Consider the following 19,962-nt stretch of genomic DNA (forward strand, 5'->3'; position numbering starts at 1 on the left):
CCTCCTTGGATGCTGCCTGACCTGCTGCGCTTTTCCAGCAACACATTTTCAGCTCTGATCTCCAGCATCTGCAGACCTCACTTTCTCCACATCTCTGGCCTACTTCCAACATAGTTCACCCCTTCGGTGCTGTACTTGGGAAGACACCTGAACCTTTCATAATGCTGCTGCCAGGGCAATTTGCATACATGGACAAGCATCCACTTCATGGTTTGGACCAGGATGCATCATGGGTCATCTTGCTTGATCTCAGCACTCATGTGCTTTGCTGCCATATGTCGAACTTGAAAGTTCAGCGTTTCTGTTCTTGCCCTGCTGTTTAGCGCAGTCTCAACCGTTCATGGTTGTCAGCAGTAATTAGTCAAGGAAGTAGACATGTTGCTGTATGGTACTATGCTATATAAATATTACACCTGCACATGTCAGCAAAATACGCAGCAAACACACTGCATTTGATTCCGCCAAATGGCCATACATGCCTTTCCAAAAGGCGTGGAGTTCGTGATGTGCGTTGAAGGTTTTGGTGTGGGGTGGGTGGCTACTTCTATGAAGCATGATGGTTGGAGTGGCTAACCTGTTAGGCTGGCACTCGCAGTAATGCTGGGGGATGAAGACCTAAATCAGAGTTATGTGGGGACATGTGATAGCTCGGTACTGATGAGATTGCTTCCTCTCTTGCATTCTGTGAATGTGGAGATTCTGGTGTCTGGGTCACTTTGTGCCCAGCATAATCTTCTGTCATCTCCGAAATTGAGAATGCACAACAGAAAATGTCTGCAATGACACTTAGAATTGATAAAGGAAGTATTGTGTGCCAACTGCATAAAGGAAGTATTTTTCTGTCTGAGCATGTAGGCCTATTTGGCTGTACTCTATTCTCCTTTCAAGAGAGAAATTCATTAGTCACACATGAAATGCATGCAGTGCGAGATATAAATCCTGGTGTGAGTAATAGCATGTCACTACAGATCGTAGTCATCTCTGTGAAGGAGTAATCACAGGCGACTTTAAAATTCAATTCTCATTGTGGTCCGCAATTCCCAAAGATAGTCCAAGATCCCATAAATTTCCTCTAGACTTGAACTGTAAGTCTTCACTGACATGCTCTTTTATGCACTGTTGCCTTTGTTCAGTGAGGCTAGAGGGACAAGGTGTCAGTAATCATCCTTACAATGTCCTATGGGGTTTACACACAACTAATTGTGCAAATAGGTTGGAATGATGTCCCTATCTTAAAACTCTGCCTGGCCCTCCTTGTTGAGATCATCTACTGAGGACTATGATAAACTGTAATTTTTGTGTGAAGTAAATGCTAACTGACATTATTAAGAACCAGTTCTCTTTCAGATATTCTGACAGATGTTCATTGGGACTGTGCCCCATAGATCCAGCCACAGCAGAGGTTACCTTTGCTGTGGCAGCAGTGCTACAAAGGTAAAGTGAAATGAAAGACCAAATGTGCCAGCAAGTCCAGAGCTAGCAGTAACCTCCAGCTGCCAAGCAGCCATTAAATAAGTCACAGCCACCAGGGCCCTTAGGATGTGGAGGAGCTAAGAGGCCCAGGGTGTACACTATGCCTTTTCCCCAAAATTACCAGGGTGCAGTGTTTCCATTAACTGAGGAAGACCCTACACTGTCAGACTGTCAACTGCTGTGATTTAAATGTTTGAATGATCATCCCATCCTGGTTGCCATCAAGGTGAGAACTTAGCAAGTCTTTTATTCAGCTGGCTGCTTCCAAGGATTCAATGGGGACCTGTGTGGTATCTCTCAATCCTCAACCCTCAAATGTATTAAAGTTGTTACCAGTGCAACTTTGCCACATCACTCCATTTCATGTCATTTCCCCATGACAAGGTCACTGCTGCAGCCTGGGCTGTAAGCTTTGCCAATGTTGCTGGTTTCCCCTGGTGCAGGGTGTAATACAGTCGACATCATATTGAAACTCTCACATCATATCACAGGCTTTGCCAATGTGAAAGACTTCCATTCTGTCAACGTACAATTATCTGTGTTCATTACCATACTTTGGATGTCTGCATCTGGTACTGTAGGAGATGGCATGATGCTCAAATTTTTGAGACTATTTCTACTTTGTTTCTAGGGCTAACTGCCTTACAAAGATGGCTGTTGAATGACATGGGCTATCGTCTGATTCCACAGTGCAAATCTGACTGAGGCTGAGCATAGATACAGTGCTGCCTATTCTTTAGCCAGGGCCATGGTGGAGAAGTCAATATGTCTGTTGAAGATGACTTCCTGATGTTTGGATTGGTATTGGGATGGACCTTGCAGTACACCCAGAGTGTGTGCTAAATAATCTTAGCATGTTGTGCTCTGCACAGGTGGAGCAGGCAACTAGGGGAGCTGGGAGAACACTGTTTTCAAAGGGGAAAGATGAAGACATTAAGCAGAAGAAACATTACTTTCAGCATGATAGAATGCAACAACATCTGGCACGACAAGGCTTAATTAGTTTCAGTGGGTGTGATGCGGATGCGATGATCATTCATTGACTGTAAATTTGTTGCTCAAAAGAGTAGTGTCTGTCTGTTCCCAAAGTAAATACAGCTCTTGTTATTTTGTTTGTTTTTTTTATTTTTGCTAATGTTAAATAAAATGAGCATTTTCAACTGTTTGAAGACTTTCAAGTTGATATTTTTATGCTGAGCATTAGTAGCACATTCTTAGTTTCTAAGAGGGGTAACATGTGGCCTGTGTAGTTTGATGTTTGTAATTGCAGTTGTGATGTCAGTAAAACAGGTCATGTAAAGTAGCAGTACTTTTACAAACAAAAACAGAAATTGCTGGAAAAGCTGAGCAGCTCTGGCAGTATCTGTGAAGAGAAATCAGTTAATGTTTCTGGTCTGGTGACCCTGACAGCATCCGTAGTTCTCTCGTTTTTATTTATTACTTTTACAAACGTGAACTTTGTGCTTATAGTGAAGTGTCACCTCTGTGCTCAGTTTTTCTATGTGCCCAGTAAAGGTAGTTCCTTGCTGATGGTGCTTAACCTGGTGCATGGCTAGGTGTTGATAATGGCAGCAGTATTGAGAATCCATGCGGTGATAAGTATCTTTACCATTGCTGAATACACAGTACCATGATTGGGATGTAGAGATGCATAGTTTGAGGCAAGCTGTGGAGAGGAGAATGAGAGCGCCCAACAGAACTCTGGGAGAAAAACTCCCTGAAAAAAGTACACGGTTGATCTTTGGTAAAATTCAGGCCATTGCTTTTATTTTAGTTTATGTCTTTTGCATAATAAATTTCAATTGTTGCACTCCACAGCCTTGTTTGTTTCAGTGAATCACTGCTTTAATAATTAAAATTCTAAAAGTCTAAACAGAACACAGACTTGAAATGCTAAATCTTTTCTCCCTCCACAGCTGCTGCCAGATCTCTAGTTTCTCTAGCACTTTTATTTAAGACTTGTAGCATCTATAGTATTTTGCTTTTAAAATGATCTATCAACTTTGTCAGCCATCATGAATGTGGGATTCAAAAATTAAATTTTAATAATACTAAACTAAATTATTTCTCTGTTAAACTCTGGTTCTCTCCATCTTGCATCTGTATGTACAGAAGAAACTGAAACTAAGCGTGGATCTGCAAATTTTAAACTCTGCATTGCTATTGCAAGTACTGTAAGGGCACAATGGAACTTTTCTGTACACATAAGAATAAATGAGGCAATACAGTCGGTTCTGATGTAACAAGATAGTTCAATCGTTGTGCATTCTCACATTAGAAGAAAATCACACTATAGCCGTACTATTTAAACTAATAGGCTGGAATCGCGTTGTAACCAATACAAGTACGGAACGTTCACAGTCGACAAATAATGGTCTAAATTCTTCAATCACATTAAAGGCATTTCACATTAAAGAAACGAGCATTATAGCAGAACAGACTATATAGTCCTTCTAAATGGCTCTGCCAGTCTGTAATAAGATCATTTGTGAAAGTCTATATTATGTGCCAAAATTCAGTCATGGAGCACAGAAGCTGTCCATTTACTCTTGGGGTTAAATATGGGGGTTCGGGTAACAGTTTAGCATTACTGTTTGGATTTGCATTTGGCTCATGCTATCTGTTACTCCTTCTGTAATTGGGCCATTCTCCATCATTTGGCTGTGCCTTCAGCTTCCCAAGTCTCCGTAATGTTCCCTCCAAGCTGTGCGATCACCCTCTTTCCCTGTGAAAGCTGCATGCAAATCAGTTCTTTAAATTAACACGTGTTGGACTACTCCCAAATTTAAACAGGCCAAGCATTTGAACAAATCATCTACACTCCAAAAGAAAGTGAGTGGCCCCAAGGTCTGAAATCTATTCCCTCAAAACCTCTTTTTTTAAAATTCCCTGCAAAACTTTTATTTTTAAAAGCCTACCTCTTTTCAAACTTTAAACACTCCTCTCAGCTCTTTCATTGGTGCATTGTCAATTTTGTCTGCTTATATTTCTCTGAAACTTTTCTAAACTGATGTATTATGAATGTTAGTTTTTACACAAACTATTCTTCCCTTCTATATTTAGGTGTTTCTGGTTAGGAAATCCCAAGGTTCTGATGCTGGACAATTATATGCTATGAAGGTGCTTAAAAAGGCTACTTTAAAAGGTATGTAATTTATTATATGTACGTGTTTTTCCCTGCATTCATGATATTGCACTTTTTTGCTAACAATTCAGTATTATGATATGACACCCTACTTTAAATTTTTTCTACCAACTTATGGTATTTGTAATTGTGGTTAGTGGAAAGCTGATGCACATCCATAAATGCTGAACTAATACGAAGGAATAAATTGACATTGCAAAGGTTATAAGTATAGGTGTAATTGATAGTGGGTGTAAATGAGCACAGTACAGTAGCACATGGATGAGCAGAGACTTTGTGAATACTCAAATTATTTAATGGTGGCCCAACCAAAAAAAAATTATTTTTTAAAAAAATGTCATTAGTAACGAGGTTAATGGAACATGGAAGCAAATAAATGACTTATGTTAAATGGTCAATCTGCCTTTAGGAAGCAAGCTTGTGATTGCATCACTATATCATACCTGAAGGTATAAGGGTCTCATACTTTCATCTTAATCATCACTTGAAGCTTAACATTCTACTAGAAATGTGTTCCTCCTGCAAACTACTAGATTAATTGTATTATAGACACTTACTGGGCTGAGGAATGTAATGTTTATAGAGTTGTAATAAATGTGTTGGATCCATCAATACTGCAATATCCATGCCATATTTCTTGTGTTGAGGGAAATAATGTAAGCATTGTTTTAACTGATAAAGCACCCTGGAGGAAATCTCTACTATGCCAACATGTTGGTTGCCTATTAAAGACTTGTGTATTTGGGTAGGAGATATTTAGAAAACTAGTTCAAGACCAGCCAGACAAAATCTCTGGGCAACAGGCAGTTTCTCATCTTTTTAAGTAGCATCCGAACAGATCTTTAGGATATTAAACCATTAAGAAAGTAGCTGATTACCCTTTCGTTAGAATTTAAGTTGTTAAGACAAATATCTGGGATTATTTTTTAAAAAGGCTGAAATGTACTTTTGAGTTGGATCACATTTTTTGCACGTCATGTTATGTCACCTTTACTGAATAACTGTTCAAATGATCTGTTCCGTTCTATCTTAAAGGTCAAGCAATTGATCTTCCCAAGAAAAATGTCTAGAAATCTTGCTTTTTTTAAGAGAGGTGTTTTGCAGAATTAGATCTTTCCATGGGCGATCAGCTCAGCTGCAACAGGCAGTGCTGCAAGCTTACATTTATGAAAGATGTATGTGATTTGGTAGAATCATAGAAGGTTACTCATCAGGGATCAAGGACTTTAGCTATAATAAAAGGTTGGAAAATGCAACTGTAGTTCTTGGAACACGATGGTAACTTAATAGACATTAGGGAATTCAAAATGAAAGGTATTGATGGAACAGATAGGAAGCACTATTCCCTTTGTGGAATCAAGTAACAGATTTAAAACAGCGAAATATTTAAAGGAAAATTAGGAGAACTGTTTTTTCCATATTTGGGATCTGATATGCTGTAATCGCGAATGCTGATGTGATCCATAAATAATTTCTAAAAGGTGTTGAACAGGTTCTCGAACTTGCAAGGTTACTGATGTCTCTTTCAAAAAGTCAGCATTGGAATGAAGGTTGAATAGCTTCCTCCTTTGTGCTGTGTTCCATTAACCTATGTAGAAGAAAAATACAATGATTGTGAAAATGTTAGTATTTGGTCTGGTTGGAACTAACTATTGAATTACTTGGTTTATTGGCAGCCCTGTATTTCGGTATGGTTCTGGTATTTGATGCAGGTTATAATATAGCAGTCTTCTCAAGTTTGCTTTTGTGAACAAATTTTTTGCTTATTAAATTCAGGAATTTATGGTGTGCACTGTAAGGTATATGTTTTAAATAGGCAATGAGCACCTACGTCTCTCACGCTTCCAATATTAGATGTGAGGTTAACTCCCTCTTGCTGTTTTTAAGTTTCTGGGTATTTAGGTACTTCGAGCATTCTGGCCACTCAAATAGTTCAGGGTAAAAACAATGACTGCAGATGCTGGAAACCAGATTCTGGATCAGTGGTGCTGGAAGAGCACAGCAGTTCAGGCAGCATCCAACGAGCAGCGAAATCGACGTTTCGGGCAAAAGCCCTTCATCGGGAATAAAGGCAGTGAGCTGGAAGCATGGAGAGATAAGCTAGAGGAGGGTGGGGTGGGGAGAGAGTAGCATAGAGTACAGTGGATGAGTGGGGGAGGAGATGAAGGTGATAGGTCAGAGAGGAGAGGGTGGAGTGGATAGGTGGAAAAGAGGATAGGCAGGTTGGACAAGTCATGGGGAGAGTGCTGAACTGGAAGTTTGAAACTAGGATGAGGTGGGGGAAGGGGAAATGAGGAAGCTGCTGAAGTCCACATTGATGCCCTCTCTCCCCACCCCACCCTCCTCTAGCATATCTCTCCATGCTTCCAGCTTTTGCCCGAAACGTCGATTTCGCTGCTCGTTGGATGCTGCTTGAACTGCTATGCTCTTCCAGCACCACTGATCCAGACTCAAATAGTTAAGAACGGTTTCAGTACCCCACCTTCACCAGGCTTCCTGTTGAAGCTCAAAGATTATAGTGAATTCATGCTGTGGTTCCAGGTCCTTTCCTCATTCTGATAATTTCCCTTCATATGAAGTGTATTTTCTTTGTAGATATCATTTCTCTTGTTATGATTGTGGTCGAAAGTAGAAAATTGAGGAATAATATGGTAGTGAATCGAATTACATTTTTAAAATCTGTTTAAAGTTATTCCCTTGATTTGGTATAAAACTTTGGCACTGGCAAATTAAAAACAAGGAGACATAATTTTAATACTTCAATGAAATTGGGAGAAAAATCAGGAAGCATGTTTTGCATACAACAATAGCGGAAATTTGAAATAATCTTTCTCATCTCCAATTACCAAGTCCCCTAATCTCCCAATCTCTTCTCTTCTCCCCCCCCCCCCCCCCCCCCCCCTTGTGTCCAGCACCCTCTGCCTACAGCCCTTTCTTTATTTTAACACTTGGAGCTTTCAGAACTAAGCAGTAAAGTTTTGCTACGTAAGGGCATCAAGCAATATGAACCAAATGTTGACAGATGGAGGTGATAGACTGCAATTAATTTGTACACTTGAATGTTGGGGCAAGCTCAAATGACTCAACAGCTTAATCTGATTTCTGAGAAACCGTTGATTCATGTGTATTTTGTGCCTGATTGCTATTGATGAAGTTGGTGCAATTTCTCAGACAATGGAACCTGGCAAGATCCCCATGGAATTACTTAGTTGCTGTATTTAACCTTGGTTAGGTATCCCCACCCTTGGAATTTTGTTACTGGGAACTGTACACTGCGTCACAATACTTTCCAGTATGAGAGGTTGTGACCTATAAGAACTTGTATATGGTGGGAAAAATGTGAAGAATATAGCTCAGTGGACTTTTTAACAATGGGTTACAGCAAACTTTTAATTAACTGGCACAAAAGGGACCAGGAGTGTGCTGGTGGATCAGATATTCTGGATAATGAAGAGGTATGCACAATCACAGTAAACCCTGATCAAGCAAAGTTTTGAGACATCAACATCCCTCAAAAAACTGTAAAGATATCAATGTGTCACTTAAAATCAATATAAAAATGCACAGTTAAGTAATAGAAATATAATGCAGGTGATACACTTCATTTACAGCATAAATATTACGATTTTTAAGGTGTACAATTTTTGCTGGCTTAGTGCCAGTTGATAAGGGGATGATTAATAGTTTGCTGTAATTTCTTACTTAGTCAAATGTACATGTTATATTTATCCTTGTTTTGAAATTTATTTGCAGTATCCTGTCTGCAATGCTTCACTAAATAAAAATTTAACCACGTGATACATATATTTCTTGCCACCTTTTAAGTTTTCTACTCAAGTATTTATCAAACTTGCCTTTCATTTTGCACTCATTACAGTAAGAGACAGAGTTCGGACTAAAATGGAACGTGATATATTAGTTGAAGTGAATCATCCATTCATTGTCAAATTACACTATGGTAAGTTTGTTTTGACAAAAAATGTAATATGCAGTATTGCAATAATCTGAGTAGATATGGGGGTGGGGAAGCATTGTTGAAGTCTTGTGTTCTGATATCCTTAAGAAAAGACCATAAGACATAGGAGTGGAAGTAAGGCCATTCGGCCCATCAAGACCATTCGATCATGGCTGATAGACAGCATTTCAACTCCACTTACCAGCATTCTCCCCATAGCCCTTTAATTCCTTGTGACATCAGGAATTTATCAATCTCTGCCTTGAAGACCTTTAGCGTCCCGGCCTCCAATGCACTCTGTGGCAATGAATTCCACAGGCTCACCACTCTCTGGCTGAAGAAATGTCTCCGCATTTCTGTTCTGAATTTACCCCCTCTAATTCTAAGGCTGTGCCCATGGGTCCTAGTCTCCTCGCCTAACGGAAACAATTTCCTAGCGTCCACCCTTTCCAAGCCATGTATTACCTTGTAAGTTTCTATTAAATCTCCCCTTAATCTTCTAAACTCCTATGAATACAATCCCAGGATCCTCAGCCGTTCCTCATATGTTAGACCTACCATTCCAAGGATCATCGTGTGAATCTCCGCTGAACACGCTCCAGTGCCAGTATGTCCTTCCTGAGGTGTGGGGACCAAAACTGGATACAGTACTCCAAATGGGACCTAACCAGAGCTTTATAAAGTCTCAGTAGCACAATGGTGCTTTTATATTCCAACTCTCTTGAGATAAGTGACAACATTGCAGGACTCAACCTGCATGTTTACCTTTAGGGAGTCCTCGACTAGTACTCCCAGATCCCTTTGTACTTTGGCTTTACGAATTTTCTCACTGTTTAGAAAGTAGTCTATGCTTTTATTCTTTTTTTACCAAAGTACAAGACCTTGCATTTGCTCACGTTGAATTCCATCAGCCATTTCCTGGACCATTCTCCCGAACTGTCTAGATCCTTCTGCAGCCTCCCCACTTCCTCAGTACTACCTGCCTGTCCACCTAACTTCGTATCATCGGCAAACTTGGCTAGAATGCCCCCAGTCCCTTCATCCAGGCCCCAACACAACCCTGCGGGACACCGCTTGTCACCGGCTGCCATTTCGAAAAAGAACCTTTTATCCCAACTCTCTGCCTTCTGTCAGACAGCCAATCCTCAATCCATACCAGTAGCTCACCTCGGACACCATGGGCCCTCACCTCGCTCAGCAGCGTCCTGTGTGGCACCTTATCAAAGGCCTTTTGGAAGTCTAGATAGACCACATCCACTGGGTTTCCTTGGTCTAACCTACTTGTCACCTCTTCAAAGAATTTCAACAGATTTCTCAGACATGACCTCCTCTTACTAAATCCAAGCTTTCGTAATATATGGAGGTGGTTCTTGCGCCTCTTGCAGATGTATGAAACATTAGTTTATTAGTCTGAAGTGTGATCTGTGGCTCAGTTTGCACTTTATTCAGAGAATTATATGTTGATGTACTACTCTGGGACGTCAACCCAAAGTTACTGGGGAGTACTACATTGCTGTCTTTCAGATGAGACATTGAATTGTGACTTTCAGATGAACATACAATTCCACAGCGTTATTTTGAAGAGAAGTTTGGGGAGTTATCTCTCTTCCTGTCGTTATTTATCCCTCAGTCAATGTCACAAATAGATTTTCTGCCCATTTTCACACTTGTAGGAGTGTGCGTGCATTGTTTCTTTCATTGCAACAGTGACTGCATGTCACTGACTGAAGAACTCTGGGATACTTGAGATAACTGTAGATACTATCGAAATACAAGTTTGTCGTGTTACTTAAAATAAAAGGGCGTGTGTGATATGCTACAAATTACATCCTTGGAGAGAGTGATAAATTATTCCTTATTCTTTTTGAAGTTGTCTACATCTTTTGACAATACATTGCACTTCTTGACACAATGCGCTACGCCATTCTCAAATCTGCGTTTTCACTGTCCAGCTAAGTGGAAGTGCTGTATGTATTTAGTTCTGTTCTAATCTTTCTTAACTGTAACCAGTGAATTACTTATACCGGCTGGTCCTCCTCATCTCACTGCTACCTCCGAAGTTTCCCAAGGGACTATTCTTGACCCCCTCTATTTTTCATCTGTATCAGCACTTTAATCTATAAACACTTCAGATTCTCTGTAAATGTAGATGGTCAGCCTTATTGAATTTATTGTCATGTGTACCGAGACACAGTGAAAAGCTTTGTCTTGCGAGCAATACAGGCAGATCACATAGTTATGTAACATAGATAGTAAATAAGTAAACAGTGGCAAAAACACAGATCCAGGCGAATGTTAAGATCTGAGGAGCTTCAAACCTGTAAGTTTACATGAAACAGTAATTTTTAAAAGCATGCTATTAAGTTTAGAGTGTAGAATGATTGTAGGAAATGGGAAAATTAGATCTGCACGCAGGAGTTTGCAAGGACTCAACCATGTCTGGCGCCATTATCACTGTATCCTTAAATTGTCTTTGATTCATTACACTAATCTGGCATGCAGTATTTGAAAAGCAAATTTTCTCCAACTTAAAAATTGGAAACACTGTTAACTTTGGTCTCCATCGAAACTTTGTTCCGTGCCCACTTTGATTGTAACAGAGATAAATTATACCTTCCTATTCTTTTCAAGCCGTGTACACCTCTTGCCTGCTAATTGTTGAGATGACCATTTCCCCTTTTGTCTGTTTGTTCACTAATTGAATTTCCATCTACACCAATACCAACACAACACTTTTATAATGTTATTTGACATTGACCATTCTTTAAATCGTCTGTTGAAAGTCTCACTAATGCTTTTGTTCCCTTTGTAGACTTAACTATACCAGTCCTTACACCACGTTGTCATCAATTTGTTTGTCCAAAGTTCTACTCATGTATTTTAATTGATGATTGAGTTTTGAAGTTATGCATATCATTGACTTACTTTGACCAATGCTTCAATTTTAGAATCCCTATCTTGGTGTTAAAAAACCCCCACAACCCTACCTTCCATCCTTCTGTAGCCCCCTTTAGCCCTACAAGCCATCAATATATCTGCACTCTTCCATTTCTAGCTTCTTTTGTATCCTTGATTGTAATCATTCCACCACTGATGGCTGTCCCAAGGTCACTGAAGTCCTAAACTCTGGAATTTCCCTCCTAAATTGATCCATCTCTCTAAGCTCATGCTATGCTCTGCAAAACTTGCCTCTTTAATCAACTGTTGTCATTTTCCATGATTTTACTCAGTGGATCAATGTCAAAAAATGAGACTTTTTTTCTCCTTTTGGGGCACTTTACTGCATTAATGTATTACTAGACAGTTAATGGCGATATGTATTTTATACCTTTCAACTACCAACCACATTGGTTTAGATCTCAAAATCTATTTTGGTTATATTCAGCCTATAGTTTGAAGAGTGGTAGACACTGATTCCTGAGACTCATTGCTGTAATTGTGATACAGTCTTTAAATGTTCTGATATTATTCCTGGATCTCACTATTCATCTAGGTATTACAGAAAAAGTTGTACTCTGATAAACATCCTCCATTATTCAGACTGACCAGTAATGCTAAATCTGAGAAAATATTAAATCTGAGCCATAAAAATGTGTTGGAAAGCTAACTTGATAAAGCAGAAGGTAAAGGGGAGGTAGGATAACAGCTGGACTACAAAAGTGCTCTAAACTTCGCATTTATTCTGAATGTTCCCAACTGCTACGTGCTTGTGGCAAACTTAATCAATAACATGCATTTTGATTTTATATGACCAGTGGTAACACAGGATATTAACGATTGCAAAATTGTATGAAGAACTGTCTAGTTTATAATAAAAATAACTGTTATTGTTGACTCCTTTTAAATTAATACCCATCCAAATGAACTACCTTTTCAAAGCTTTCCAGACTGAAGGGAAACTGTACCTTCTGTTGGACTTTCTCAGGGGAGGAGACCTGTTTACACGGCTATCCAAAGAGGTAAGGACTTGCTGCAATGTATTTTTATCCAAAACAAAAGTGCCAAATAATATATTTGCTTTGAAATATGTTGAGTACATTTATCAAGGCCACGTGCAATAGGAGATTGTATCATAATGGTAATGTAACTGAAATATAACCCAGAGGCCCAGTTATCACTCTAGGGTCATAGCCTCAAAGCCTACCACAGCAACTGGTGGCGATTCATCTAATGAAAATCTCAAATTGGTACTTAGTTCCATAGCACCATTATGGAGACTATTATTATCGAAAAGCCTTGAAGGAAATGTACCATTGATTTCTGGTCTGGATGTGACCTTTCCATCTCAGACCCTGATAAGATTCCTAATGGAGTGGCAGTGGCCTGACTGTTTGATATATAGAAAATAGTAGTTAAACAGTTTAGACCTGATAATCTCCAAACCTGATGGTGATGTTTAATTGGATTATATACTTTGGTAAGTTTTTAATCGTACAGATAGATTGATAAATCATTAGAGAAACAAACCAAATTTGAGTTCGTAACATCCATAACTTCAGGATAGAATCATTATGATTATTTTGAAAAATAAATTTTACTGTAACAGAAAATGAACTTGATTTATAAATGCTTAAGGGTCATAGTGGCAAGGCCATCCATAACTTAAATATTACTGAAGTAGGAGAGATATTGCTGAAGCCTTGTCTCTTGCATTCCCATCTGATTTTATTAGTCAGTCAGCATCTGTTTCCCCTGTGGTGTAATTTGTTGTGATAAATTGAAATTGGCAGTCTGGTATTTGCTCTGATAAGTGCAAGATCTCTCTTTTCAGCAATATGTACATTTTAATATATTTGATACTTTGAAACAGCAAATTATTTTTCAACTCTAGTTCCTGGTTATTAACGCCTTTACATATCTAACATATTTGTTTTCCCATAATTCTTTTTTACACAGTGTCATGATTTTTAAAAAAACGCAAATCCTTACATTAATCATTAAAGCATTTTTGGAAGGTGTGACCTCAATGTTAATAAACTATGAAACCATAAACCTGTATGCAAATGTTTTTCATTCTGATCAAAATACTTTTCCTAATTTTTCTAAAACAAGGCTGCAATAATCAAGTTTTTAATTGATTTAATTAGTTAATGCCACAGGCTGAAAAGACTTACCTGCTTCAATAATCCCATATGTTGAGCTGTTAGGTTGAATATAAATTATTTAAATAAAACAATGAACTGCAGATGCTGGTAATCTGAAACAAAAACAAATTGCTGGAGAAACCCAGCAGCACCTGTGGAGAGAAAACTGTTTCAAGTCTCGTGACCTTCCTTCAGTATGAACTATCTGTTGCATTTAGCTTAGAATATTGTGGTGATAGTTCCTGCTGAAGATATTTTAGAAAATGTTAACCATCTGTAGGCTGTACTGAGAACTCGATACTTCACACATAGTTTTTTTTAATATATTAATAGGTTTTCTTTTTGATTATCTTCAAAAAATTTGGAAATTAGGATTATAATTCTGCAAAATTTGATTTTATTTATTGTCTTTACAAGTAAATACAGTTATTGACTCCTTGAATCTTCCCTTGATTTTTGCTTGAAGTACTTTTGATTACCAAGCTCCTTTGTGGAATTTCACAGCTTATTCCAAACATCTTGTAAAATGCCCAAAAGTAAAGATAACCGTAATGTGGAAGGGCATGTTGCCATGATCCATTTTTGCTTTGTATCATTCCAGCATTTCTCATTCACTTGGGACAGGTTCAAGCATATGCCATGAAAATGTTTATTTTCATGAGAGGCAAAAAAAACTGCATGTATTACCACAACTATTAGGTTTAAGAAAAGCACCATTAGTGCTTCAGTATTTTGTTCAAGGTGGGCCTTGATTACTCTAGTTTGCAATACAGTGTACAAACGTTAAGATAATTTTTTTTGCTTTATTTTTCCATTGAGTGTTCATCTGAAATTGTTTAAACTTTTCTTTGTTCTGTAGCAGCACAGAAACAGGCCCTTCAGCCATTCAAGACTGTGCTGATCCAGATCTTCTTTTGAACCTTGTCACCTATTTTTGCAAGATCTGTATCCTTCTGCTCCCTGCCCATTCGTATATCTATCTAGATACATCTTTAATGATGCTATCGTGCCTGCCTCTACTGGCAATGCATTCCAGGCACCCATCACCCTCTGTGTAAAGAACTTTCCATGCATATCTCCCCTAAATGTTTCCCCTTTCACCTTGACTCCCTGGTAATTGAGTCCCCCACTCTGGGATGAAGATTCTTGCTATGCATCCTGTCTATACCCCTCAATTTTTTTCACCTCAGCAGGTGCTTTCCCCCCACCTCCCCCAAAAAAAGTCTGTCTTTCTAATGAAAATAATCCTAACCTACTCCACCTGTCTTCATAGCTAACACCCTCCATACCAGGCAACATTCTGGTGAACCTCCTGTGAATTCTCTCCAAAGTATCCACATCCTTCTCAATGTGGTGACCAGAAGTGTGGCTTGGCCACATTTGGAATACTGCATAAAGTCCTGTATAACTATGACATGACCTGCCAACTCTTGTACTCAATACCCTGTCTGATGAAGGAAGGCATGCCATATGTTGTCTTGACCACTGTATCGACTAACGTTGGCGCTTTCAGGATACAATGGACCTGAACACACATCTCTATACATCAGTTTTCCCCAGGGCTTTTCAATTTACCGTATAGTTTGCTCTTGAATTGGATCTTCCAAAATGCATCACTTTGCATTTTCCCAGATTGAACTCTATCTGCTATTTCTCTGCCCAACTCTCCAATCTATCTATATTCTGCTGAATTCTGATAATCCCCTTCACCATCTACTATTCCATCAATCTTAATGTCATCTGTAAACTTGCTAATCAGACCACCAGTACCTTCCTCCAGATCACTTATGTATATCACAAAGAACTGTGGTCCCAACACTGATCTCTGTGGAACACCACTGGTCACAGTTCTCCATTTTGAGAAACTCCATTCCACTGCTTCTGCCTCCTACTGCCCAGCCAGTTCTGTCCATGTAACTAGTAGACCCAGGATCCCATGTGACTTCACTTTGTCCATCAGCCTCCTATGGAAAACCTTATCAAATGCCTTACTGACGTCTATGTATATGAGATCTATAGCCTTTCCCATATCAATCAACTTTGCCACTTGCTCAGAGTTCTATTAAGTTGGTAAGATGTGACCTTCCCTGCACAAAACCATGTTGCCTATTACTGATAAGTCCATTTTCTTCCAAATGTAAATAGATCCTATCCCTCAGTATCTTCTCCAGCAGCTTCCCCACCACTGACGTCAGGCTCACTGCTCTATAATTACTGAGATTACCCCTGCTACCCTTAAACAAGGGACTACATTAGTAATTCTCCAGGGCCTCACCCACGTTCAAGTATGCTGCAAAGATATCAGTTAAGGTCCCAGCTATTTCCCCTCTCACTTCCCACAATAACCTGAGAGAGATTCCATTCAGACCTGGGGACTTGTCCACCTTAATGCCTTTTAGAATACACAACACCATTACACTCATGCCGACGTGACTGAGAGTGATCAAACATCTGTCTCTAACCTTAACATCTGTCCTGTTCCTCTCCTCGGTGAATACAGATTCATTAAGGATCTCACCCATTTTCTGACTCCACGCACAAGTTTTCTCCTTTGTCCTTGAATCAGCCAACCCTTTCTCGTTCCCCTCTTGCTCCTTACGAATAAGACTTGGGATTTTCTTTAATCCTGTTTGCTAAAGATACTTCATGACCTCTTTTTGCCCTCTTAATTCCTTGTTTCACATTGGTCCTACTTTCCCGATATTCTTCCAAAGCTTTGTCTGTTTCCACTCACCTTGACCTTATGTATGCTTCCTTTTTCTTCTTAGATGGACTCACAGTTTCAACTGTCATCCCTAATTCACCTGGTTCCCTCATCTTGCCGTTTCTATCCCTCATTTGCACAGGGACATGTCTGTCCTGCATTCTGATCAATCTCTCTTTAAAAGCCTCCCACGTACCTAATATGGGTTTACCTTCAAACAACTGCTCCCAATCCACATTCCCCAGCTCCTGCCGAATGTTGCTATAGTTAGCCTTCCCCCAGTTTGGGAGAAAGTGAGGACTGTAGATGCTGGAAATCAGAATTGAGTGTGTGGTACTGTAAAAGCACAGCAGGTCAGGCAGCATCTGAGGAGCAGGATAATTGACATTTCAGGCATAAGCCGTTAATCAGGAATTCCCCAATTTAGCAATCTTTCTTTAGGCCCATGAGTATTCTAAAACTTATGGAATTGTAATCGCTATTTCCCTACTGAAACTTCAACTGCCTAGTGGGCTCATTCCCTAACACCAGGTCCAGTTCCTGAGTTGGAGAAAGTGAGGATTGCAGATGCTGGGGATCCGAGCTTAAAAATGTGTTGCTGGAAAAGCGCAGCAGGTCAGACAGCATCAAAGGAGAATCGACGTTTCGGGCATGTGAAGAAGGGCTTATGCCCGAAAAGTAGATTCTCCTTCTCCTTTGATGCTGCCTGACCTGCTGCACTTTTCCAGCAACACATTTTTAAGCTCAGTTTCTGAGTTGGACTATTTACCACCCCTTCCTGAGTTGAAATATTTACATACTGCTCTATAAAACCCCCCTGGATGCTCCTTACAAATTCTGCTCCATCTAGATCTCTAACGCTAAGTGAATCCCAGTCAATGTTGGGAAAATTAAAATCTCCTATTACCCACCATCGTGTTGTTCCTACATCTTTCTGTAATCTGTTTACATATTTATACCTCTATCTCACGGTCGCTGTTAGGAGGCCTGTAGTGCAGCCCCAACACTGCTACCGCACTCTTCCTGTTTCTGAGCTCGGTCCATATTGCCTCCCTGCTCGAGTCCTCCATAGTACCCTCCTTCAGCACAGCTGTGATATCCTCTCTGATCAATAATGCAACTCCTCCATCCCTTTTACCTCCATCTCTATCATGCATGAAGCATCCATATCCTGGAATGTTTAGTTGCCAGTTATGCTATTCCCTCTATCAAGTCTCAGTAACAGCAATAACGTCATACTCTCAGGTACAAATCCAAGCCCTAAGTTTATCTGCCTTACCTTCTACACATTTCCCATTAAACAAATGCACCTCAGACCCCAGTCCCTCTGTTCTTCATGTGCTCGCTGTCTGCTCTTCTCCTTAGTTACGCTGACTTCATTATCTGGTTCCTTACAGGCTTTGGTTATTACATCCTTACTGTACACTATAACATCCTCATTTGCTTCCCATTGCCTTGCCACATTAGTTTAAACTCTCCCCAACAGCATTAGCAAAAGCATCCCCTGGGACATGGTTCTAGTCTGGAGCAGGCATAGACTGTCCACTTTGTAATAATCACACCTCCCCCAAAACTGGTCCCAAAAATCTACACCCCACCCTCCTGGACCATTTCTCAAGCTATGCATTCAGCCTGCTTATTCTTGCATCTCAACTCTGACTCGCACGTGGCCCTAGTAACAATCCTGAGATTACTACCTCGGAGATCCTGCTTTTTAACTAGGCTCATAACTCCCCATGTTCTGCTTGTAGGACCTCATCTCGTTTTTTAACTAATCATTGGCGCATATATGCGCCATGACAGCTGACTGTTGGGGAAAGTACTAAATTATTTGAAGATATCTCTGTTTTGAATAAGCACATTTGAGGTATGCTATTCAGGAAATGTATCAGTTTGCTGAAAGGACATTTCACTTCAATCCATTTGGATGAATTTTGCATTTACTTTTGATTCATTGTTGAAATAATTGTCTACTTTTTATTAACTAAACAGTCCATGCTGCAGGATTGCTTTTGGTAGTGCATTCTATCTTGGAGCATGTCGTTTTTTTTAAAGTTTGTTCTTGTTCATCTTTGATCGCAAATTACTGACTCATTGAGCAGTGTATATAATTTTTGTTCCATTTAGCAAAGGCCATCATAATTTCATGTCGCTTATTAAGATTGAATCTCAACTTCCACTGTACTAATAAAAAGACTCTATTTCTCTCATTCCTTCTGATGACAAACTTTCGCTCATTCTTGATTGCATTAAAATTTTCTTCCTCCTTTACCTAGTCTCCAGTCCGTAGAGCTTAGATATGAAGTTAAGGAGATGGCGGACGAGCAGGTTGGAGGAGGAGAACGAAGAAGCAGGGAGAAGGCAAGGAATATGTGTTTGGGGGAAAAAAAAGAATGTAAAACAGGAAATAGGAAGAAGTTGGATGATGAATGAGGCAAGGTATTTGGGATGATCCAAAAGAAGTGCACAAGAGCGTGAATGTTCTGTAGTCTGCAGGTATTTCTGGAAAACCCTCCGATGCAAAGGTGAAGGAAAATGGAATGACCAGGAAAATGGGCATATTTGGGAAGTAGGTGTGTTTTGAGTTGAGGCAATATGACTTTAAGTAGGGAATTCATAGCAGTAGAATTGCCTTTTTTTAAAGGAAATGAGTGTTACTTTTAAGGCCAGCAATTATTGCTGATCCCAGATTCCTTCCTGAGACTGGTGATGAACTGCAATCTTGAACAATTAGGGTTCACATGGAATACAGTTGCAAAGGGAATTCCAGTATTTTGATCCAGTTACACTGCAGTGGGCATTGCTGGCTAGGTGAGCATTTATTGTCCAGAGGGCAGTTAAGGGAGAAATACATTGCTGTGGATCTGCAGTAACATGTGAGCCAGACCAGTAACATGTGCATTGGGAATGCATAAGCCAACTTGTCCCCTGGGCAAAGCTCCAATCATTAACCATCAAGTTTATCATTTTCCTTGGCAACTGTGGGGGTTGAAGTAGACCATGTGCCACCCTGATGTCCTAACTAACTGCAGGGTGAGCATCTAAACACTGTTCAGTCTCTATTTCCAGCAAGATTACATTGCTGATTCTGTCCCTGCCTCAGCACACGCTCCCTGAACGACTCTTCAGTGACTTTTTTTATCTTTTTATTTAGCTTTATCATCCTTATCATTTAGCCTACTGCATTTGCTGGTCTCAATGTGGTTTTCTTTGTACTGTGGAAATGAAGCATAGACTGGGTAACTACTTTGCAGAAAACCCATTTTCTGTCTGCAAAAAAAAGACCCTGAACTACCAGTTCCCTGGCCAACATCTGTCTCAGGCTTGCTGCAGTGCTCTGGCAAAGCTCAGCACAAGCTGGAAGAATACCTCATTTTCTGCTTGGGAATTCTGCAGCCTTCTGGATTCAATATCAAGTTCAATAACTTTAGGGCTTTAGCTTCTCTATTAGCCCAACCCCACACTTCATGCTTTGTGGTCACATGGTCTGCTATTATACACAACTCATTGCTTGTCACCAACAGTCCCCATTCATATTCATCCTCCTAGCTAGATTGGTATCCACTCCTTTTGTCTGTTCAATTGCCCTTGTCTCTCTGTG

The 19,962-nt window shown here is 39.8% G+C and overlaps 1 protein-coding gene across 6 annotated transcripts in view; it reads left to right on the top strand.

The window, feature by feature from the left end:
* The window catches only part of LOC132820988 (ribosomal protein S6 kinase alpha-3), a 122,416-nt gene that overhangs the window by 47,348 nt on the left and 55,106 nt on the right, over positions 1-19,962 (top strand). For all 6 annotated transcript variants that reach the window (XM_060833435.1, XM_060833430.1, XM_060833431.1 and 3 more), the window contains 3 exons: positions 4,537-4,618; positions 8,496-8,576; positions 12,453-12,532. In XM_060833435.1, the coding sequence (XP_060689418.1) occupies positions 4,537-4,618; positions 8,496-8,576; positions 12,453-12,532 (243 nt within the window). The remainder of the gene's footprint in view (positions 1-4,536; positions 4,619-8,495; positions 8,577-12,452; positions 12,533-19,962) is intronic.

This window comes from Hemiscyllium ocellatum, chromosome 12 (genome assembly GCF_020745735.1).
Source record: "Hemiscyllium ocellatum isolate sHemOce1 chromosome 12, sHemOce1.pat.X.cur, whole genome shotgun sequence".
Lineage (NCBI taxonomy): Eukaryota > Metazoa > Chordata > Chondrichthyes > Orectolobiformes > Hemiscylliidae > Hemiscyllium > Hemiscyllium ocellatum.